The 23538-nt window shown below is 46.4% G+C and overlaps 1 protein-coding gene and 1 long non-coding RNA gene across 3 annotated transcripts in view; both read right to left on the bottom strand.

Annotated features, from left to right (window-relative positions):
• MYO1D (myosin ID) overlaps positions 1 to 15713 on the bottom strand; it is a 181746-nt gene extending 166033 nt beyond the window's left edge. The window contains exon 1 of one of the 2 annotated variants that reach the window (XM_077917458.1): positions 15474 to 15713. In XM_077917458.1, the coding sequence (XP_077773584.1) occupies positions 15474 to 15568 (95 nt within the window). In that variant the 5' untranslated portion in view covers positions 15569 to 15713. The remainder of the gene's footprint in view (positions 1 to 15473) is intronic. The other variant, XM_028704045.2, reaches the window with a different exon arrangement.
• Positions 15714 to 18225: 2512 nt separating this feature from the next.
• On the bottom strand, positions 18226 to 22523 carry LOC114582611 (uncharacterized). Its single transcript, XR_013390310.1, has 3 exons — positions 22398 to 22523; positions 18696 to 18863; positions 18226 to 18520 (listed from the first exon to the last, which is right to left on the bottom strand). It is a non-coding gene; the product is annotated as an uncharacterized LOC114582611 (long non-coding RNA).
• Positions 22524 to 23538: the final 1015 nt, after the last annotated feature.

Here is a 23538-nt window from a genome sequence, read left to right as displayed (position 1 = left end):
GCCCTAGAGAAAATGTACTGTACAAAGAGAGAATGGACACATCCAGGAGTAAAAAGGAGGAAGCAATAAGCTACAAAAATCCAAACAAGGGGTTGCTGCAGCAACTGCCAGCACTGACAATTGGCACACAGCATGCAAAAACAGTTTATTCTACTATCTTCGTGCTATACGTGGGTGGGGTGGATAATGGACTCTGCCTCTAAGCCTTCTTCCAGTAGCAACTGTTTGTCCCACCTCATGGGAACCAGACACATTTAAAAAGCCATTTCCTGGATGGAATTTGATTTTCAGACAGATACTTAGGACTCTCAAGCCATAGCAGGACCTTTTAAAGAACAACAAAGGGCCACAGCTTGCTGCTCACATTGAATGAGCTCCAAGGAGCAGCTTCCCCAAGATGCACGCACTTGTAACCAGGATTTATTGCCATTCAAAGTTGTTTAACTGCTCCAAAGGTTAATTATTACTCTTTATTACAAGGATCTGTCTAAAGTGACATGGCAAGCAACTGCATGCTATGGTTATGTAGCAACCACCTCAAGATGCTTCACTACTCATGCTCTTACAAAGGCCACTCGTAAAAGGTTCAACAGCAGCATTAGAAGTCAAGGAAGCAGATTAATTAGTTAGATAATAAGGATGACAAGCATCACCTCTTTTGGAACCAGGAACAGGTCCTACTATTAAGGAACAAATGTTTTTCTTTACCTTGGACTCAGCTATACAGCTGTAAATAAAACTTTTTTAAATGTGTTGTAAAGTGCAATATACAAATGTGACGCTAGATGGTGATGGTGAACTATGGCAAATTCAATATATTTTTCAAAACGTTTTCTAACAAAGTATTTTCACAGCGTTTTTTATATGTGTGTAGATTCCACCCTTGTTTTGTTTTCCTCTCTAGGTTATTGTAGCAGTGAAACAGGGACTGGATAGCATTTTAGACTAAAAGTCATTATTTAACTCATCAGTTCAATACACAGAATGACTTAAATGAGGGACGGGAAACTTGCGCCCCTCCCAATGGCTTGCATCTTCCATCAGTGAGAATGGCCTGTGGTCAGGGATTATGGGAGCTGTAGACCTGTAGTCCACAGGTCACAGGTTTCTCACCTCTGGTTTAAATGTAAGCAAAGAGCTATCTCAGATTTGGCCATGTCACCATTCAGGTGAATAAGCTGCTCATGTGGCCACTTCTGCACCCTCCACACAACAATCCAACTGAAGGGAAATCATTTTTCTGCATGCTGGGTTTCATAAAAAAAGTTCCCTCCTACAGCTATATATGCAGAATTCCTTGATGGCACGGGTATTTTAACTCAGGAGTAGCAAAAGCCAGGAGGTAAGCCAGATATGTATGAAGAACTTGGAAGACAGCAACACCTAGCTGCTTTGCCTTGTATAGTTGCAGACTTGATTCCATACGCTAAGCGAGTAAGTGGGTCTCTTTGGGATTTGAGGAAGAAAGAGCAGCAAATCCCTTTGGATATGGGGCTCTATTAGCAGGCACCCCAGGGGCACACGTAAAGAAATTGGTAGTACGTTTTTCAAGGCTGAAAGCAACTTTAAATAGCCATGAATTAGCAGGGGTGGGTTTAGGCCAGTCCTCCTATGTCCCCTTCAGGGCCCAATCTGTAAAAAAGGAAACAATGTTCTAAGTTTCAGGGCTATACGAAAGGACAAATAAGAACTGTAAAAGTATGATGGGAGGTGGTTACTGTCTTAATGCCCTCTTACACGATTCTCATTATCACCTGGCAGGCAACTGCTGGAAACAGAATGAATCCTTGATCTGACCCAGCCAGGGCTCTTTTTATATTGTGTTACTATTTTTAAAATTCTTCAGCTGAAGTGTCATAGGGGCCAACAAGTTATACAGTAATAATAAAGCAATGCATTTATTCTATGTGCCCAATTATGGTGCCCATTATAGAGATCCTACATGTTTAAACAACACAAATTTAAGGCAAGGCTTAGTTTCAGGAATATCAGTGCTCTTGTTGAGAGGTTTGCAAGGCAGTGATCCAAGGTAACCTGAATGTGTGAAACTTCTAATTGGTTATCAAGGGAGACTAGACAAACAAAGCAAGGGCGTGAACCCAGCATACCAGCAGAATGGAAGTCTCTGTGCCATTAACTCTTTCTTTTGCATCTCAGCTTCATTAACTTTGCTCAGAGCTCCACAAGCTTGGACTCTGATTCATGCATAACAAGAATTTCATAGATTCAGGTAGGTAGCTGTGTTGGTCTGATGCAGTCAGAATAAATAAAAAAAGGAAAAAATTGTCCAGTAGCACCTTAGAGACCAACTAAATTTGTTCTGGGTGTAAGCATTAGTGTGCATGCTTATAGTGGAACCAATGTGAGCAAAGGGGTTGCATGCAGAAGAACATTAACAGAGAATGTATACAGTGCTACAGTTTCACACATACAGCAATCCAATGCCAAGGATGTCACAATCACAAAAAGCCTCTCCAACTCAGTGAAGGATGATGCTACCTTTCTGATAGGAAGAAAATCCCCTAGAAGAGAATCATCCATGACTCAACATTATGGTATCCAATGAGGAACAGTTACTATGGATGCCTTCTGATATCCCTAACATGAATGAGAGTCAAATAGTTTCACATGCAAGGCATTCATGTTAGATAGATTCTAAAATACCTGTTAGGCATTTCTTAAGTTATCTGGAAACAAGGCTGCTATTTATGGTAGGCATCTTAGTCTGTCATCAGGTGGGGGGGGGGGGGAATCCTACATCAATTTATTACTCTTCTTTAAAACCCTGGAATTAATTGAGGGAGAGGTGGGGGAGAAGACACATGACAGGTGTCAATTTTCCTCTGCAGCACCACAAACCCCCACCCCAAGTTGAGAAATAAATAGGGGGCAGGGGATAGAAGAGAATGACAGAAGAGTTGCGACTGCAAACACCCCATTCCGTCCTCACCCCTTTTTGCAATGTTTTCGGATCACTTCCGGGTTTGGCATGGTGCATGTGTGAGAAGCTTGCACACATATCAGAAGCACCTAAACGGTCACTACCTGTAATAATAAGCAGGGAAACATTGGAGGGGTAGGAAGTAAATTTTCTGCCCCCAAGCACAATGGTCATGTCAACGTAATTCCCAATATGAGCTGTCTCCTCATAGATTCCAGAGTAACTATAGGCTTCTGATACTGTAGGGACGTCTGATACGTCTATGGACGTGGGTGGCGCTGTGGGTTAAAGCCTCAGCGCCTAGGACTTGCCGATCGAAAGGTCGGCGGTTCGAATCCCCGCGGCGGGGTGCGCTCCCGTTGTTCGGTCCCAGCGCCTGCCAACCTAGCAGTTTGAAAGCACCCCCGGGTGCAAGTAGATAAATAGGGACCGCTTACTAGCGGGAAGGTAAACGGCGTTCTGTGTGCTGTGCTGCTCGCCAGATGCAGCTTGTCACGCTGGCCACGTGACCCGGAAGTGTCTGCGGACAGCGCTGGCTCCCGGCCTATAGAGTGAGATGAGCGCACAACCCTAGAGTCTGGCAAGACTGGCCCGTACGGGCAGGGGTACCTTTACCTTTACCTTTATTGTAGGAATAATTTGATTGTCTAACCTCTGCTACTTGACTGGAGTCAAGATTTGGCCAGTGAATTTGAGGGAAAGGGAAGGAGTGGAGAAGAGAGCTGCTTTTCTGAAGCTCAACACTGCCTATAAGAGTTATGAAAGCAGATTAAAACGCAATATGAAAATGTGGAAGAGATTCAGATTAGCCAACCATGCGAGAGGCCAAACAAAACATACCACTTGAAACGCTTTCTAAAAGCCAATAAGGAGAGTGCGCTGAAGATATGAGGGGTTGGAGAGCTGATGTGAAGGCCCTCTTTCTATCTGAAACAGTTCTTACCTCATGGCACCAGACAAGGAGAGTAAGGGCGGGATCGCCCCACCTAAGCTTTCATTTCTTTAAAAAAAGAGTAGGTTCTAGAATTTGTAGAATCCGAGATATGAGGGGAAACATACAAACACACCATTTTCCTCTTTTTGTGCAAGACAGAACTTAGCCTGCTCCCCTTTTTCAGTGTTTTACTTTGCCAATTCTCACAGGGAGCTGCTATACAACTAGATGACCAAAGTTGTCATAGGGTTGATAGAGGAAGAGTTGGTTGCAGAGGTATACCCTGCCCATCTGACTGGGCTGCCCTAGCCACTCTGGGCGGCTTCCAGCACATATAAAAACATAGTAAAACATAAAAACTTTAAAAGATTCCCTACACAGGGCTGCCTTCAGATGTTTCCTAAATGTTATATAATTACTGTACTCATCTCCTTAACATCTGATGGAAGGGCATTCCACAGAATGGGCGCCACTACCCAAAAGGCCCTCTGAAAGCCTCTAAAGATTAGCACCAGCATAAGGAAACTCACCATGGCATTTTCTGAAGTTTCTATGTTGCCTTCAAGACTAGGCCCACACAGAGTGATATAGTAGTCAATGCCAAAGATTTAAAATGCAGAAGTCAGTGTGGCAAGACCCCTCATCTCTAAAGGAATAGAGGCTGATAAATCACACTGCCGAACACAACAGGAACCTCTTTATAAAAAAGTAGGGTTGGACAGGACTCCCAAACTCTGCATCTATTCTGACAGAGAATCGTGGCCCCAAACAGCAAATTTTTGTCTAGATACAACTTTAGATGGTTTGTGCTCATTCATCTGATTACTGATTTCAATGCTCATCATGTAGCATTAATTCTATAACTGCCATTTTCTAAGCTGATCAACATGCAAATATGGATATACATGACAAGTGCATGCAGAAAGTTCATTTTGATAAGAAAATGCAGGGTTTATTTCAGTCAAGATGTGTAGAGGAACCATTACTAGCTATTGTTACAATCATATGGTTTAATGTCCTGATCCCTGGACCCCAGAGTACCATTAACATAACAAAAACTACCACAGAGATCAACTTTTTCAAAAGTGGGGGGTCCATGGCTTGGCTTTTGAAAAACAGGAGTCTGAACTACTTAGCTAATTGGGAACCATTGGTTTAGTGGATATACACTAGGAAACGGGCATTATTTTTTCACAGGGGTTTATAGAAGATTTGTGGCTAAAGTAAGCTAGGGCTCTCTGATCTCCACACCACCTCCTTTCGGTCAGATTCCTATCCAGCGTTGTTACAGGAAGTTATGAGACAAAGGTAAGCACAGCACACTCGCAAACGAGTGTTTGGTTTACCCTGTAAAATGAGACCTGCCTTCACACTCTTCTTTTTCTAGCATATAGTCCACAAATTGTTTGTCTAACCAGAAAGCCATTTTTAGGAAGCCTCCCTGCCTTATTTGCTCATGCTTTTGCAAAAGGAGTAATATGTTTGGAATTACAAGGGGATATAGGGACATTCTTGTGGTGAGTTTGGTTTTTCATTGGCAATAATAATAATAATGTGAATTCCCTTCCTGCTACAGAAACCTCTCCCGTCACCAGCACAAAGCAGCATTCAGAAAGCTTAACATCTACCACTCCAAGGGCAAGTTAAGAATATCAGCACCACATATATTTTCTCACTAGTAATATAGCTGGTCATCAAAAGCAGCATTTATTTCCTAAATGTTTTTAGATGCAAACAGAAGGAAAATATTTTCATCTACAATAAGATATGGAGGAAAATAAAAGCACTAGAGTGTGCAGTTTCAGACTCCCATGCTCTGTGCCCTTCATAAAGAAGTGATTGCAGCACAATTTATAGCCAAATCTTAAATTTTAAACATTCAGTTCCAAATATTTGTTTCTAGCTTTAGTATTGCACATATGCTTTCCTAGGGTATATTTAGAGTTCTTAAATACATTGTCCCAGAAGCCAGTGGGGAATCAGTATTCTGGTAGAAATTAATGCTGAGTGACAAGTTCTTAAAAAATAACTTTTCAGCTATTGTTTTAAAAACATTTTGCTTCCATTGAACGAGTGGCAGCAGCAGAGCCACTCATGGCAGCTGCTGGTTACCATTTTCTATTTCCCCAAATGCTGCAGTCATAGTATTGAACGTTTAAATTGACATCCATGGACAAATTGTGACTGATGAGAAAAAGTTATGTGAGAATTCTACTTGTGACTCCAAATCATCACTTGACATTGCAGCTATTGTGATGAACGTATAAGTGTGAACCAGCCCTAAGGTAGGAATTTAAACCCAAAGAAACGAGCACTTCTTTAAAGAATTTAAGATTTCCAGAATGGTTGGTTGTGCTTAATGAAGATGAGTAAAAATCTTGCAAGGGCCTATAGATTGGGATACTAAGCTCAACCCTTAGGGAAAAGTACAAGATCCCTAAAACCACACTCAGCAAAATGTAAGCCTAAAGCAGCAGCTCTCTAAGCCAGAAGCTTTCCTTTTAGGAATCATCGGGGATGAGATCCCCAAAGATTTGAAGAAATTATTTATGTACGCCACCACGGCAGCAAGAGTATTGATAGCACAAAACTGGAAACGAGACCAAATTCCAACGAAGAGGGACAGGCAAGTGAAGCTGGTGGAATTCGCAGAGATGGACAAGCTGACAGGGCAATTAAGAGGCCAAGAGTACCAAAACTCTAACAACAATTGTAGTAATTTTTTTTAAAAATCTGAAAGATTACTGCGTTGATTTAAAAATCTTGATTGGGCTAGAATAACTCTTATAAAGATAACCAGTAGAAACTGTGGGAAAGATGGTAAACAGAAGATTAGATACAACTGGGAAGGCATACAACATAGAATTCTATGGACCCAAGTAAGACGTGGAAGGAAGTCCGGTGCAAACAAAGTAAAAACACAATGAGTAGATAAGTAACATAGTTTTTATTTTCCGTTTTTTGTTTACGTGTACATGTTCGATGGTGTAACGCTGAGAGATCTCAAATGTTTATTGTATGTGTTGACGTGTATGAAAAGGATGGCTTTAAATCAATTGAAAAAACAATAAATATGTTCAATCAATCAATCAATCAATAAAGCAGCTCTCTTCACTGAGAAGGCACTGAAGGCAAGGTTTGAATCATCACTCACCCATGAAGCTCACTGGGTGACCTTGGACCAGTCAGCATCTCTTAGCCTAACCTACCTCACAGGATTGTTGTGAGGATGAAATGGGGAGAAGCATGTGCACCACCTTGAGATCCTTGGCAGAGAATGGTGGTATATAAATGTAATAAATAAATAACAAATAAACCAGCAGTTACCCCTAAGAAATGAGGGGCTTCTGCCAAGGGACATACAATTCACCCAGATCTTGGGATAGAGGAAAGGAAGACACTGCCTGTTTCAAGTGCTTCTTCCACCCTGGAATTTTGTGCTCCTCTCGTCATTGCTCCAGGAACTTCAGATTTGAAAACCACTTAATTATAGAACAGGATCAAGAGATGATGAACAGAGTAAACTGGGATGTCCTACATTGTGGAGGGGGATGTGGAGGGGAAATGTAGTTGTATAGAGCTAGAGACAAAAAAATTGTTGCTAAGTAGAATGTTGAAATCCAGGCGCTCCAAAATGACACCCTAAACACATGTTTTGGTGGAAATGGATATGATTCCCCACACTTCTCTTAAACCACCAGAACTCAGGTCATCCAATGAAGCTCACCAGCAGGAAATTCAGGTGAGAGGATGGGGGGAAGTATTCCTTCACAGAGTGTATGGAACTCACCATCACAGAAGGTCACTAGCTGAGATGGATGTTAAAAGATTAGAGAAATTCATGGAGAATAAGTCTATCAATAGCTGCTAGTCATGACAACTACGGTATATACTACAGTGGTGCCCCGCAAGACGAATGCCTCGCAAGACGAAAAACCCGCTAGGCGAAAGGGTTTTCCGTTTTTGAGTTGCTTCGCAAGACAAATTTCCCTATGGGCTTGCTTCGCAAGACGAAAACGTCTTGCGAGTCTTGTGATTTTTTTCGCTCCCCCCCCCCTTTTTCTAAGCCGCTAATCCGCTAATCCGCTAAGCCTTTAATAGCCGCTAAGCCGCTAATAGCGCTAATCCGCTAATAGGGTTGCTTTGCAAGACGAAAAAACCACTAGACGAAGAGATTCGCGGAACGGATTATTTTCGTCTTGTGAGGCACCACTGTACTACCTCCAGTTTGAGAGGCCACTAAATACCTAGTTGCCAGCAAGTGACAGGAAAGGGCTATTGACCATGTCTTACTTATGGGCATCTCAGATGAATTTGACAGGCCACTACAGGAAGCAGAATGTTGGACTGGATGCACCATGGTCCAATCTGACTTTGACACAGTAAGATCCTAGAACAGATTTTAAAGGAGCCCATTTGTAAGATTCTTGATAACAATGTAGTCGTTAGTAGAAGCTGGGACAATCATATGCTGGCTTCTACTGAAGAACACTCTATCAGACAACTCCCGTTTCTTCTTTCTTCTAATTGTAGAGCTTGGTGATTTGGGGGAATTCTGTGGATGTGATTTATCTAGATTTCATCAAATCATTTGACAAAGTCCTTAATCATATTTTGGTTAGCAAATTGGTTAAATGAAGGCTGGACAATAATGCTGTCAGCTGGATTAACAGCTAATTGAAAAACTGTACTCAAGAGTGGAGCAGGGCTTTGCTCTGAGCCCCATATACTTCAACAACATTTTCATTAATGACTTAGATGAAGGAGCAGAAGGGATCCTTATCTAGTTTGGCAAGGACAAAGAACTGAGTGGGATACAAAGTTCTGCATCTGGGAAGGGGCGTGTGTGCACAGATATAGGATGGGAGATGCTCAACTTGGCAGCAGTACATGTGAAAATGATCTCAGGATTGTAGCTAATCACAAGATACCAATGAGTCAACAGTGTGAGGCAGCTGCAAACAAGGCTAGGGGAATTTTAGGCTGCAGGAGAGTCACACTCTTCAACTCAAAAAGCAATAGTTTAATTTTATGCAGAAGTCTTACTTCATCAGGAGTACTGTGCCCTGTTCTGGGCTGTTGCACTTAAAGGAGGAAATAGACAATCGGTATTGGTTCAGAGGAAGGCAAGGAAAAAAACAAGTCCTATGAGGAAAAGTTAAAGCAGGACAGTTAGTTATAGTGTGGTGCTATAGTTAGTTATAGTGTGGTGCTGATAATGCCAAGGTTGAAGATTTGACCGAAACAGCTGCATATTTCTGCATTGCAGGGGGTTGGACTAGATGATCCTCAGGGTCCCTTCCAACTCTACAGTTCTATGATTCAATGAATGAGGAACCTGTGGCCCTCTAGATATCGTTGAATTCCAACTCCCATCAGCCTCAGTCAGCATGGCCAATGGCCAGGGGTGATGGGATATGGGATCAGCAACACCTGCAATACTACAAGTTCCCCAATCTTGGGCTAAAAGAAGTGGGTACAGTGGTGCCTCGCAAGACGAAATTAATTCGTTCCGCAAGTTTTTTCTTCTTGCAAGTTTTTCGTCTTGCGAAGCACGGTTTCCCATAGGAATGCATTGAAAATCAATCAATGTGTTCCTATGGAGACCGTCCGGGGACAGAGGGGAAGCACCGCGCGCCTTCCCCTCTGTCCCCTCTTTTGAAGCAAGGGGCGGAGGGGAGAAGATCGCTTCTCCCCGTTGCCGCCCCTTGGTTCAAAAGGGGTCCGGGGAGAGAGGGGAAGGCGCGCGCGCCTTCCCCTCTGTCCCCGGAGATTGCGGGGCTGGCAACGGGGAGAAGTGATCTTCTCCCCGCCGCCCCTTGCTTCAAAAGAGGTCCGGGGACAGCGGGGAAGACGCGCTGCGCTTCCCCGCTATCCCCGGAGCTTGCGGGGCAAGCTTCGTTTTGCGAAGCAAGCCCATAGGGAAATGCGCCTTGCAAAGCGGCTAAGAAAACGAAAAACTCCTTAGTCTAGCGAGTTTTTCGTCTTCCGAGGCGTTCGTCTTGCGGGGTACCACTGTATGCTTATCCTGGCCATGAAAAGGGGGCAGGATGTGGGAGATGACAGCACACTTCAAATTACCTAAACAGCTGTCACTAAAGAAAAGAACAAAGACTTGTTCCGTGCTGCTTCAGAGGGCAGGATTAGATCTAATGGGGTTTAAGTTACAGGAGGGTAGATTTTCCTTCAACATTCGGAAAATCTCCTTAATGATAATATCAGTTTTGACAATGGAATTAAAGACTTGGGGTGGGGTTCTTTGCTGAAGGTCTTCAAGCAGAGTCTGGAAAGCCATTAATTGAGGCTTCCCTGCAACGAGAGGTTCCTATATGGCTCCTTCTAGCTCTGTGATGACTTCCAAACATTATCCCATCCAGGAACTGACATAGTCCAGATTTTCAAGGAACTTCCATTAGGCAACTCTAGATAGTTCTCTTGCTTCTGGAAGAACAGGCACCACTACTCTTGTGATCCTGAAAACACTTCTGGAAGTAGTGGATTTTCAAGAGAGATTTGGAAGACAAGGAGGACAACTAATCCAGAGTATAGGAGAAAGTATGCTAGATCGCACAAGGGGAGAGAGGCTTCAGTAGGAGACCATAAATCCTGTTCATCAGCTATGTCTTTGAAACCAAATTGCACAATTTATCCCTAGATGAATTAGGGCTTATGCTAACGTCCTAAGCATATTTACTTAAAAATAAACTGATCTGAAACCAATTGAACAAAGTTCCATAAAGATATGTCCAGGATCAGCATGTCTGTTTTCATGAAATATAAACTTCGCCAACCCAGAAATGCTCATATGTGCCAAATGTGTTTAAATATAGTGACATGTCTACAGCCACAGACCACACACCCGCCCAGAGAAATGGAACACCATTTTGCCACGAAACCAACAAAAATAGGCACTGACCAGCTGCTGCAACTGAGCTAAACATCTAGAAGAGGAGATGCCTGTTTCGCTGCAAGAAAGCTAGATGCAACGTATTTGCAATGATGGAAGAGAATATATATTTGCAAAAAGTTTTGATACTCCACTTAGCAAGCCTAAGCATACTTATTTGAAAATAAGTTCCATTCAAATAAAAGGGTTCAAACAAGCACTCTCAAGATCATAAACATAAATGCTACTTTCTGAATGATGGTGAGGGGAGAGAAGACTGAAAATTTTACCTTATTCTCTCCCCCGCCCCCTTTCAAATTGTTTTCCCTGTTCTGCCTTCAAGAATTTCAGCCATTATTCTGTTCCTTGAAAGAGCTGTTTGCCCGGGCATAGTGATTATGAAATAGCCGCAGGGCAGGTGTTTCATGATCACATTGCCAACACATGGCAGCCCTGGAGGGAATTGGCAATTAATCATCGTATTCAATTCTGCTTTTTCAGTTTTCAGTTCAGTTTTTAAACATATATTTTACATTACTGAAAAGCAAGATGTGCCAGGTAACCCAACTCAGCTACCATTTTCGCTGGATGAAGATTCTGGACAGGATGGCAAAATACAGTGGTACCCCGCAAGACGAATGCCTCGCAAGACGGAAAACCCGCAAGACGAAAGGGTTTTCTGTTTTGGAGGCGCTTCGCAAGACGAATTTCCCTATGGGCTTGCATCGCAAGACGAAAGCCCATAGGGAAATGCTGGCGGTCGGGAGCAAAGACTTTCGCCCACAGCCGGCCTTCAGAAGAGGACCTCTTCTGAAGGCCGGCGGGGGGCAAAAGTCTTTGCTCCCCCCGCCTGCCTTCCCCCCGCCTGCCGGGGGCGATCTTAAAATGCTGGCGGGCGGGAGCGAAGCGTTCGCTGCCGACCCCCAGCATTTTAAAATCTCCAAGGGACAGCAGAGAAGTCTCTGTCCCGGGGAGGTTTTAAAATGCTGGGGGTCGGGAGCGAAGCGCTGCCGACCCCCTGCATTTTAAAATCTCCCCGTGTCCCGGGAAGGTTTTAAAATGCTGGGGGTCGGGAGCGAAGCGCTGCCGACCCCCAGCATTTTAAAATCTCCCCGTGTCCCGGGGAGGTTTTAAAATGCTGGGGGTCTGGAGCGAAGCGCTGCCGACCCCCAGCATTTTAAAATCTCCCCGTGTCCCGGGGAGGTTTTAAAATGCTGGGGGTCGGGAGCGAAGCGCTGCCGACCCCCTGCATTTTAAAATCTCCCCGTGTCCCGGGAAGGTTTTAAAATGCTGGGGGTCGGCAGCGCTTCGCTCCCGACCCCCAGCATTTTAAAACGCTGTTCCGAAGGGGGGGGGACACCTGCCCCAGCCGCCCCACTTCGGAAAGCTGTTCCGAAGCGGGGAGGGAGGGCGGGGACATCTGCCCCAGCCGCCCCACTTCGGAAAGCTGTTCCGAAGTGGGGAGGGGGGGCGGGGACATCTGCCCCAGCCGCCCCACTTCGGAAAGCTGTTCAGAAGCGGGGAGGGGGGGCGGGGACACCTGCCCCAGCCGCCCCACTTCGGAAAGCTGTTCCGAAGCGGGGAGGGGGGGCGGGGACACCTGCCCCAGCCGCCCCACTTCGGAAAGCTGTTCCGAAGCGGGGAGGGAGGGCGGGGACATCTGCCCCAGCCGCCCCACTTCGGAAAGCTGTTCCGAAGTGGGGAGGGGGGGCGGGGACACCTGCCCCAGCCGCCCCACTTCGGAAAGCTGTTCCGAAGAGGGGGGGGGGCGGGGACACCTGCCCCAGCCGCCCCACTTCGGAAAGCTGTTCCGAAGCGGGGAGGGGGGGCGGGGACATCTGCCCCAGCCGCCCCACTTCGGAAAGCTGTTCCGAAGCGGGGAGGGGGGCGGGGACACCTGCCCCAGCCGCCCCACTTCGGAAAGCTGTTCCGAAGCGGGGAGGGGGGGCGGGGACACCTGCCCCAGCCGCCCCACTTCGGAAAGCTGTTCCGAAGCGGGGAGGGGGGGCGGGGACATCTGCCCCAGCCGCCCCACTTCGGAAAGCTGTTCCGAAGCGGGGGGGGGGGCGGGGACATCTGCCCCAGCCGCCCCACTTCGGAAAGCTGTTCCGAAGTGGGGAGGGGGGGCGGGGACATCTGCCCCAGCCGCCCCACTTTGGAAAGCTGTTCCGAAGTGGGGAGGGGGGACGGGGACATCTGCCCCAGCCGCCCCACTTCGGAAAGCTGTTCCGAAGTGGGGAGGGGGGGCGGGGACATCTGCCCCAGCCGCCCCACTTTGGAAAGCTGTTCCGAAGTGGGGAGGGGGGGCGGGGACATCTGCCCCAGCCGCCCCACTTTGGAAAGCTGTTCCGAAGTGGGGAGGGGGGGCGGGGACACCTGCCCCAGCCGCCCCACTTCGGAAAGCTGTTCCGAAGCGGGGCGGGGGCGGGAACACCTTCTGAAGGCGGGCGGGGGCGAAAGTCTTTGTCCCCCCTGCCTGCCTTCCCAGGGGCTTTTAAATCGCCTCGGAGAGCGGAGAAGTCCTCCGCTGTCCCGGGTTTTTTTAAAATGCTGGGGGTGGGAAGAAAAGCCCTTGTTCCCCCCCCCCAGCCTTCAGAAGAGGTCCGGGGACAGACTGTCCCCGGACCTGGTCTGAAGGCGGTTTCCCTAGGAACGCATTAATTGATTTTCAATGCATTCCTATGGGAAACCGTGCATCGCAAGACGAAAAAACCGCAAGACGAAGAGACTTGCGGAACGAATTAATTTCGTCTTGCGAGGCACCACTGTACTCTCAGATTTTGGCCACAACTGCTGTGAACAACACAGATCAGTCTCTCCCTCTCTGTTCACTTGCGGGAGCTGCCAAAACAATGGCTGGTATTTTGTTTTATTTTCACAGGCTGCTATGCAATCCTGGTTGGGTAATATGGGGGACAGAGGGATACCTAAGACAGGCATTCCCAACCTGCGGCCCACCAGCTGTTTTGGCCTACAACTCCCATGATCCCTAGCTAACAGGACTAGTGGTCAGGGCTGATGGGAATTGTAGTCATAAATATCTGGAGGGCCAAAGGTTGGGGATGCCTGACCTAAGAGCAGCTTTTCTGCAGTTTACCTGTTCTCTGATTATGAAACATTTTGTGGTCTGGATTTCATAGGAGGGTTAGGAATGTGGGCACGGTGATGATGGCAGGATCCCTGACTAACAACACCTTACCAATGCTATGATTAAGATGCACTACAAACATGCCATTCAAATCACAGTGCTTACTGATGAACGTTGAAATGGTGGTGATAAAAATCTCTCTATGCTCTCCTTTGGGAGGGGATCTACCCTGAAAGACAGGGAAAGGTCAAAATACTTAGATAAATAAAATGAAATGCCTTTGGGATATTTCAAGCAGTTACTTCGGTTTTGCTGTTGAGGGTGGATATTGGGCATGAGGCAGGATGTCAGCCTAGGTAGACCTTTGATTTGACCTAGCAGGACCACACATGAACAATACAAAGCACAAGGGTCACCTACAGTCCTCCACCACCTTCAGTGTGGTCTACCAAGCCCTAAATACAGTGGTACCTCGGGTTAAGTACTTAATTTGTTCTAGATCCGTTCTTAACCTGAAACTGTTCTTAACCTGAAGCACCACTTTAGCTAATGGGGCCTCCTGGTGCCGCCACGTCGCCAGAGCACGATTTCTGTTCTCATCCTGAAGCAAAGTTCTTAACCCGAGGTAATATTTCTGGGTTAGCGGAGTCTGTAACCTGAAGCGTATGTAACCTGAAGCGTATGTACCCCAAGGCACCACTGTAATGAACGGATAGAAGAATAAAAGTGAGAGAAGGGTACTGTGAACAGGTGTGAGAGAATGAATGAATGAATGAGTGTGGAAAGGGAGAGACTGAATGCATGGGTGAACAAATTAAGGGAAGAGAGGCAGACAGACAAGCTCTTCCACCCACTTTTTGCTCCAGACCTCCCCACACACCCCATCACAGGTAGGTGGTCCACAGCTACCTTCCCCCAAAAGAATATGGTCTCCGACTCATCCACCTAACAAAACCATTGATGTATGATTCTATGAAAACTAACACCCTCCTTATGGCCACTACTGGCAATAAGATGCTGCAGAATTAGACTGAGCTCCTATTTAAGTGACTGGATTTTAATAACAACAAAAAAAACCCCACAAAATCATTATCAGGATAAGATTAAACGAGCCTATCCACAGAAGGAAACTTTTGCAACCAGGTGCACTTCAGGCAGCGACCAGGAAAACGGAGTTGCCAACCAACCAGGAAATAATCCGCTCGGAATCTTGCCTCTTCCCACGAACTCAGCCCATATGGCCCAGAGGCAACCCGCCCTCTCTTTCGCTCTCGGTCTTTAGCCACCCCACGCGCACCGGGGAACCGCAGCAACGCCCGGGCGGTTTTCCGGGGCAGCGAGGGCTCGCAAGGATGTATAAAAAAGAGCTCCAGGTACGCGCCCGAGAGAGAAACGCTCGCTGCTGCTGGACCGCTCGAGAGCGCTGAGTTCGAATCCCGCGCAAAACCCGCGACCCTTAGCACCTGCCTGCTTCCCCCCTGCCCAGTCTCAACCCACCAATCAGAGAGATCTCTGCTCCTGCCCCCTCCCTCGGAAATTCGATGGGGAGGGGCGCCGGGAGAGAGAGAGAGAGAGAGAGGGACCCGCGACGCCCCGCCCACTCCCCCCACTCCTTTCTTTTTACCTCAGCCGAAGGTTGGCCATGAACTCGGGCATGGAGACGGCGTCGAGCAGCACGAAGTCCGCCTTGCCGAACTCGAGGCTCTCCTGCTCTGCCATGGCGCTGCGAAGGGTGTGAAGGGACCCGGCGGACGGAGCGGCAAAGCCCACACTGCGGGCGAAGGCGAAGGGAAGGAGGACGGGCGGGCGCGCGCGCCGGAGCCGGGCAGAAAAAGCGCAGCCGACCGGCCGAGGGAGTCGACTCGAGGAGGCCACGCCCCCTTCACCTGAGAGGCCGCCCGAGACTGGAGGCGCGCGCGTCACGCCCGAGCTGGGCGGGGCTGCGGGCAGGGAGAAGCCACGCCCACTCGTGGATGCCTGCCGCCCTTCCCCTCTCTCGCTCTATGAAAGCTTTACTTGCAGGGCCGCCTGGCGGCTTGCTCCGAAGGGCGCGCTAGCATACGACGTGACGTTCAAACGTCGTCTCTCGATGTAATAATAATAATTTATTATTTATACCCCGCCCATCTGGCTAGGTCCCCCCAGCCACTCTGGGCGGCTTCCAGCAGAACACTAAAATACAATAACCTATCAAACATTAAAAGCTTCCCTAAACAGGGCTGCCTTTAGATGTCTTCTAAAAGTTTGGTAGTTATTTTTCTCTTTGACACCTGGTGGGAGGGCGTTCCACAGGGCGGGTGCCACTACCAAAAAGGCCCTCTGCCTGGTTCCCTGTAACTTGGCTTCTCGCAGTGAGGGAACCACCAGAAGGCCCTTGGCGCTGGACCTCAGTGTCCGCGCAGAACGATGGAGGTGGAGACGCTCCTTCAGGTATACTGGACCGAGGCCATTTAGGGCTTTAAAGGTCAGCACCAACACTTTGAATTGTGCTCGGAAATGTACTGGGAGCCAGTGTAGGTCTTTCAAGACCGGTGTTATATGGTATCGGCGCAGGGGCGCCGACTTATAAAAAATATTGGGGGGGCCCATACCGGGGTCCTGGGGGAGGGAGAACGCGAGAAGCAGCGCGAGCCTCTGAGAGAACGCGAGACCCCGCGCAGCTGCTGCTCCTGCCTCAAGGCAGCGGGTTGGCCGGGTAGGCGTCGGTTCCTTGCTTGAGCAGGACCCCCGTGCCTGCCCGCCTCCCTCCAGGTAGACCGGGTAGGAACCTGTACCTTCGTATAGAAGCGCCAGGCGGCCGCAGGCAGGCAGGAAGGCAGCAGGCCAGGGTGCGTGGACGTCCCATGCCTGCCTGCCTGCCTGCCTTCTTCCAGGTAGACCGGGTAAGAACCTGGACCTTGGTATAGAAGGCAGGCTTGCAGGCAGGCAGGCAGGCGGCTGCTGCTGCTGCTGTTCGGTCGGCGGATCCTTTGCTTTGCTTGCTGCCGCCCAGGCCCCCTCAGGCCCCATGGAGTCGGCGCCTATGTATCGGCGGCTGCTCCCAGTCACCAGTCTAGCTGCCGCATTCTGGATTAATTGTAGTTTCCGGGTCACCTTCAAAGGTAGCCCCACATAGAGCGCATTGCAGTAGTCCAAGTGAGAGATAACCAGAGCATGCACCACTCTGGCAAGACAGTCCGCGGGCAGGTAAGGTCTCAGCCTGCGTACCAGATGGAGCTGATAAACAGCTGCCCTGGACACAGAATTGACCTGTGCCTCTATGGACAGCTGTGAGTCCAGAATGACTCCCAGGCTGCGCACCTGGTTCTTCGGGGGCACAGTTACCCCATTCAGGACCAGGGAGTCTTCCACACCTGCCCGCCTCCTGTCCCCCCAAAACAGTACATCTGTCCTGTCAGGATTCAACCTCAATCTGTTAGCCGCCATCTATCCTCCAACTGCCTCCAGACACTCACACAGGACCTTCACCGCCTTCACTGGTTCCGATTTGAAAGAGAGGAAGAGCTGAGTATCATCCACATACTGATGAACACCCAGCCCAAACCCCCTGATGATCTCTCCCAGCGGCTGCATGTAGATGTTGAAAAGCATGGGGGAGAGGACAGAACCCTGAGGCACCCCACAAGTGAGAGCCCAGGGGTCTGAACACTCATCCCCCCCCCACTTTCTGAACACGACCCAGGAAGAAGGAGCGGAACCACTGTATAACAGTGCCCCCAGCTCCTGGCCCCTCTAGATGGTCCAGAAGGATGTTATGGTCGATGGTGTCAAAAGCCGCTGAGAGATCCAGCAGAACTAGGAAACAGCTCTCACCTTTGTCCCTAGCTCGCCGAAGATCATCGACCAGTGCGACCAAGGCAGTTTCAGTCCCATGATGAGGCCTGAATCCCGACTGGAAGGGATCCAAATTGTCCGCTTCTTCCAGATGTGGGTAGCTTAGAACACTTGTAGCCCACCTTTCCTCTCAAGGAGCTCCAGGCGAGGTGCGTGGCTTTTCTTTCCTTTTCCTCTTTTATCTTGTGAGGTAGGCTAAGCCCACAGAGAGTGGCTTCAATGGGTTTCTTTTTTAAAAAATGATTTTCAGTTTGATACATTTCCATAATTTTACAGTCATTTGAACATTTCAAAGCTTGACTTCCTTCCCCCTCTTTCTGCAGTTCCTTAAATTTATTTTTCATGTTTTCTGCATATCCAAATTAACTTGATTTGTTCATTTATTCATCTGCTTTAAATATTTACTCTTATGAAACTGCAGGTGATTACAATAATCCTGCCAATGTTCTTATCTGTTTACAGTTTGTAAATATTCAGTAAACCATTTCCATTCTTTTGTAAAAAGTTTGTTACCTTGATTTCTAATTTTTCTGGTAAGTTTTGCAGTTTCCGCATATCTCTTTTAAAAAAAAACAATCTTTATTGATTTAAAATATCATCTTACAAATGTATTACAAATGGTTACAACAAAATTAAACACGAAGATAAAAAGAGAAAGAGAATAAAAATAAAAAGAACAAAAGAGAATTAACAATAAGAAAAGAATTTCAGTTATAGCATCCTGTCTTGTAGGTGTTATTTCGCATTTCCAGCTTCTTGCTACCAGTATTCTTACAGCTGTAATTGAGTACATAAGCAGTGGTCTTGTATTTTGCTTTATTTCTGTTGGCAGTATTCCTAGAAGGAAAATATCCGGTCTTTTTTTAAAAGTAAATTTAAATAATTTCTTAAATTCATCATATGTTATTCTAAAACCTGCTTATAACCATACAAGTCCACCACATATGGTAGTAAGATCCTATCTCCTTTTTACAACTCCAACTTTATAAAAAGTTTATAAAAAGTTTGTTACCTTGATTTCTAATTTTTCTGGTAAGTTTTGCAGTTTCTGCATATTCCATAAGTTTTTGAATCCATTCTTCTTTCGCTGGGACTTCTTTCCATTCTTGGGCAAGTAACATTCTAGCCACTGTAGTCGCATCCATGAATAAATTTCTTCACAGTTTGGATAGTTCTGTCCCTATAATTCCCAAAAGCAAAGTTTCTGGTTGTTGTTTTTTACAAACGTTATTTTAAACATCTTTTCAATTCATTATATATCAATTCCCAGTAAGCTTTAACCTTACTACAAGACCACCACATATGATAAAAAGAACCTTCTTTCTCTTTACATTTCCAACACTTATTTGATTTAGATTTATACATTTTTGCCAGTTTACTTGGTGGTAGGTACTGTTATAAGAAAAACTGCTCCTTTCCCTTATGGGGTATCCAAGAGCCCGTATAGAGTCCTCAAGTGGGTTCCCTGTCGGTAGGAGAAAATAACAGGCCAACCAGAGAATATTGAGAAGCAAAGCAGCTGGTAATTCTGATCTTTATTAAACTGTTGCAACAGGGTCCTCGCTCACCACATGCAGGAGAGAGGAGGAACCCAGAACAATGGTGCACAAGCCCTTATATAGACTTTTTAAATTGTCAACCCTGTAGCTCAAGGCTACTCCCAAAAACATCATACATACATCACAGAAGGAGGCAGGTCTACAGCAGAAATACATCACAGGAGGCTGTCTACAGCAGAAATCCTGTCTGCCAGGATACTTGACAGTGGTCACTGATTGCTTTACCTGGGCAGCCTTGCCATTCTTCTGTGATGGCAAATACTTTAATTCCTGAATCCAGGCCACAGGCTCATACACAGGCATACACAAATACGTCCTTAAGACAGGTAAGCAAAAGACAATGAAGAGGCTTTTCCATTTCCTTCCTCCTTGCCGAGAAATATTTGAGTTCAATTTGGGAGGGTCAGAATGGTTTGGGTGAGTCAAAATGACTTCAGGATTGCTCTCCTGTACTATTTCAGACACGTGGTTTATATACTTATGTATGTGTTTCCCTTCTACATTTATGAACATTTATATTTGGGGCCATAGAATTCTTATAACAGTACCATTGATATATCATTTTCATATAATTTTAATGCTGTAAATTTTCTATCCATATTCCTCAATGGGTTTCATGAGTGAGTCCAGGTTGGAGAGGCTAATGCTCCAACCTTTTTTCTTTCTTTTTAAAAAATGCCTTTGGGATATTTCAAGCAGCTACTTTGGGTTTGCTATTGAGGATGGATATGGAGGATGAGGCAGGATGTCAGCCTAGGTGGACCCTTGATTTGCAATTTAATTGCATTTTTGAAAAAGGAAAAAGAATTTTTATTGCAGAGTTTTCCAAACTTTTCATGCTGGTGGCGCTCTTTTTAGACATGCAACATTTCGTGACACGGTAATTCCATTTTACTACCAAAGCAGAGGTGAAACTATCCCCTTTCCAGCCTACACAGTGTGTTGAAGATGCTAACGTGTCGCAACACAAAGTTTGGAAAGTTCTGCTTTATTCTGTTATGAGAGGAGTAGCACAAGTTAGGTAGAGACCTTCCCCAATAAAGGGGACAACAATAATCGAGAATGCACTAGTAAAGTGGACTTAACAAAAACATGCAATGCAGCTTCCCATAGCTGTCATAAAAAGAACATGCTGTGAGATGCATCAGTCTCGTCGTTGCATGCTAATCCTAGCTACTGCAGTGCACATGTCTCCTAACAGAGTTTCTGCTCTCTGGCACAAAGGCAGCAGACCAATGTACTATTATTATTATTATTATTATTATTATTATTATTATTATTCCCTACCCCCCCCCCCCGACAGGGACTCAGGGTGGTTTTCAGATAATGTAAGAATAGCTAAAAATATGAGATGGGCACCTATAATTTAAAAAAATCAAACATTAATAGAATTAAAACTCTCTCTGTGTAGGAAAGATCTATTAAAAACATACACACAATCACACCCAAAACAGCAGGGCACCAGCCCTTTTGTTAAAAACGGTCAGTTCTGAAAAGCCTGTGGAAAGATAACAAGGGGGGGGAACTAGTTCAGCTTCTCTAGGGAAGGAGTTCCCAAGTTGTATCAGAGCAAAAAAGGTAAAAAGTTGACTCTGGGGTGTGGTGCTCATCTTGCTTTCAGGCCAACGGAGTCGGCATTTGTCCGCAGACAGCTTTCCAAGTCATGTGGCCTGCATGACTAAACCACTTCTGGCACAACTGGACACCGTGACAGAAACCAGAGCGCACGGAAACGCCATCTACTTTCCCGCTGCAGCGCTATCTATTTATCTACTTGCACTGGCATGCTTTCGAACTGCCAGGAGCTGGGACAGAGCAACGGGAGCCAGTGGCGTAGCGTGGGAGGTGCAGGGGGGGGGCCGGCCGCACCGGGCGCAACATCTGGGGTTAGGGCAAATCCACAGATTAGGGGGCGCAAATCCACGGGTTAGGGGGCGCAAATCCACGGGTTAGGGGGCACAAATCCACGGGTTAGGGGGCGCAAATTACTTGCCTTGCCCCGGGTGCTGACAACCCACGCTACGCCACTGACGGGAGCTCACCCCACGCAGGGATTCAAACCGCTGACCTGATCGGCAAGCCCAAGAGGCTCATTGTTTTAGACCACAGCACCACCCTTGTCTTGGAGCAGCCACCGCCAAGAAGGCCCTCCCGCGTCCCCACCAAGTGTCCCTGCAAGGGTGGCAGGACCAGGAGAAGGGCCGTCCCCTGAAGATCACAAAACCCAAGCATGTTTCGGAAATGCGGTCTTTTGAATAGCTTGCACCTAAGCTGCGTAGGGCTTTATAGCTAATGACCAGCACTTTGATTTGTGACCCTGAATGTCAGCTGCTGGGGAGTATGGTTGGGAAGAGTTCTATTGTGCTCAGTTCCTGCTTCAGAGGCTTCTCATAGGGTTTTTGTTGGCCACTGTGGACTAACTGGGTCTTTGGCATGGGCGTAGCCAGGGGGCAGGGAGGGGCATCTGCCCCCCCATAATCAATAAAAATACGTAGTGAACTGAGGTTCTCCCCACCCCCAGCTAAAGTCCTGGCTATGCCCATGGCCCTCTGGCCGAATCCAGTCGTGCTGTTCTTCTAATATATTATCTAAAACATTTCTCTGAATCCTTTTCAACACGTTCAATTCCATGGCAAACTCCCAGGGTTTGTTCAGTGGAAAGCTCAGTGTGGAAACTGCCCCCCAGAAGCAGAAAATGAGAACTGCAGTTCTGGATTTAGCATCCTCATATCAGCTCAGGTAGATTGGGACCACAAATGGCGCATTACAAATTTAAATTTAAACCAACGAGGTGAGAATTATATTTGTTGCACCTGGAACTGATAGGATGCTAGAAACTTGGCTAATGACACTTTGCCACTTGCTTTCCTAAAAGAAGAAGCTTTAACTTCTTAAACCGCTGCATATTGGACGGCTAAAAAGGGAAAAAGCCACTACGAAGAAAAGGTTGGGGAGAGAGCTTGTTCTATTAAATGCTGTGCTCTGCCTTAGCTATAGGTTTACTCATCCACATTTTTAGGCTATAAAGCCCAACTTCCTTGTACATGTTTTCTTTAGTGCAACAGTGTTCTTCCTCATTTCCCCTTCTTTAGGTATGAATTGTAGCCTAGTTTCCTTGACAGACCCAAAGTTTACAAGAGTGATTTAAATGCTACCTTAATCTGGGTTTCCAGTTCTTCAGCCACCTCTGAGTCCTTGGGTCATTTCAGTTGTTACTTGGGCTGTAGGCTGTAGTAGATAAGCTTTTTGCAGCACAGAAATAAGAATGATCACCTGAGAATTGATGAAGATAAAATATAAATTAATGGAACACCTGTAAGGGCTTAGTTTAATGGTGTGTAACCTCAGTGCTATAATCCTATAGACGGAGGGTATAATCCAACCTAGAATGTTTATCTGGGTGCAAACTCCATTTAACCCAATGGGATTTCCTTCGGAGCAGACATAGGTTTGTGGTATGAACTATTTGTAGCTTGCTAGGGGTGGAAAACCCGAGCAAAATCTAGCTTTGTGGCTTTTTTCGTACATGCAGATGGAGATTACAGATGTTGCTGCTGCTTCCACCCACTCCCCAGAATCAGACGGACGCTCACATAAATAGCATTAGATAAGACAGGAGGGCAGTTTCATGAGTTTTGTATGGAAATAGGCCACTAGATGGCGCCTAGCACGGAATGTGTATAGACTTGTGAGATGGTGGTTCCCAGTTTAGTGCTTAGGAACTTTGTTTTCGGAGTTTTGTCTTGTTTCACATCTTAATCTGTGGTTCTTCTAAATAATAATACAAATATAAAACATAATAATGACGCTGCAGAGGCAACAGGAAGGACTGTATTCAAATGTTCCTAATGTTTGAATGCTTTTAAAGAAATTTTGTTTCTAAGTAGGGCACGTAGGATTAAACTTTCAGTGAACCCCTCTTGAAACCTTATCTTGGTTTGTCAGCACTGTTGTGATTGTGCCCTTACTCCTTTATAGCTGTAATGAAGGAAACATTGGTTCCTTATCGGCAAGGTGGACTCTGTTCCTCAACACTCGCTCACATCCTTCCAGACAGAACGAAGAAGAAACTAAGCTATTCATACTACAGCTACAAGATTCTAAAACGGGTAAATATGAAACCAAGAAGCACACCCCAGCATGCATGATGGAGGGTTTACTCGACATTTTTATTCAAGTGTCAAATTCAGTTACGTTTCTCTTTTTTATATATACAGTGGTACCTTGGTTTACAAACTTAATCCGTTCCAGAAGTCCATTCTTAAACCAAAGCGTTCTTAGACCAAGGCATGCTTT

Source organism: Podarcis muralis, chromosome 13, assembly GCF_964188315.1.
Source record: "Podarcis muralis chromosome 13, rPodMur119.hap1.1, whole genome shotgun sequence".
Lineage (NCBI taxonomy): Eukaryota > Metazoa > Chordata > Lepidosauria > Squamata > Lacertidae > Podarcis > Podarcis muralis.
This window is presented reverse-complemented; position numbering and strand designations above follow the sequence as displayed.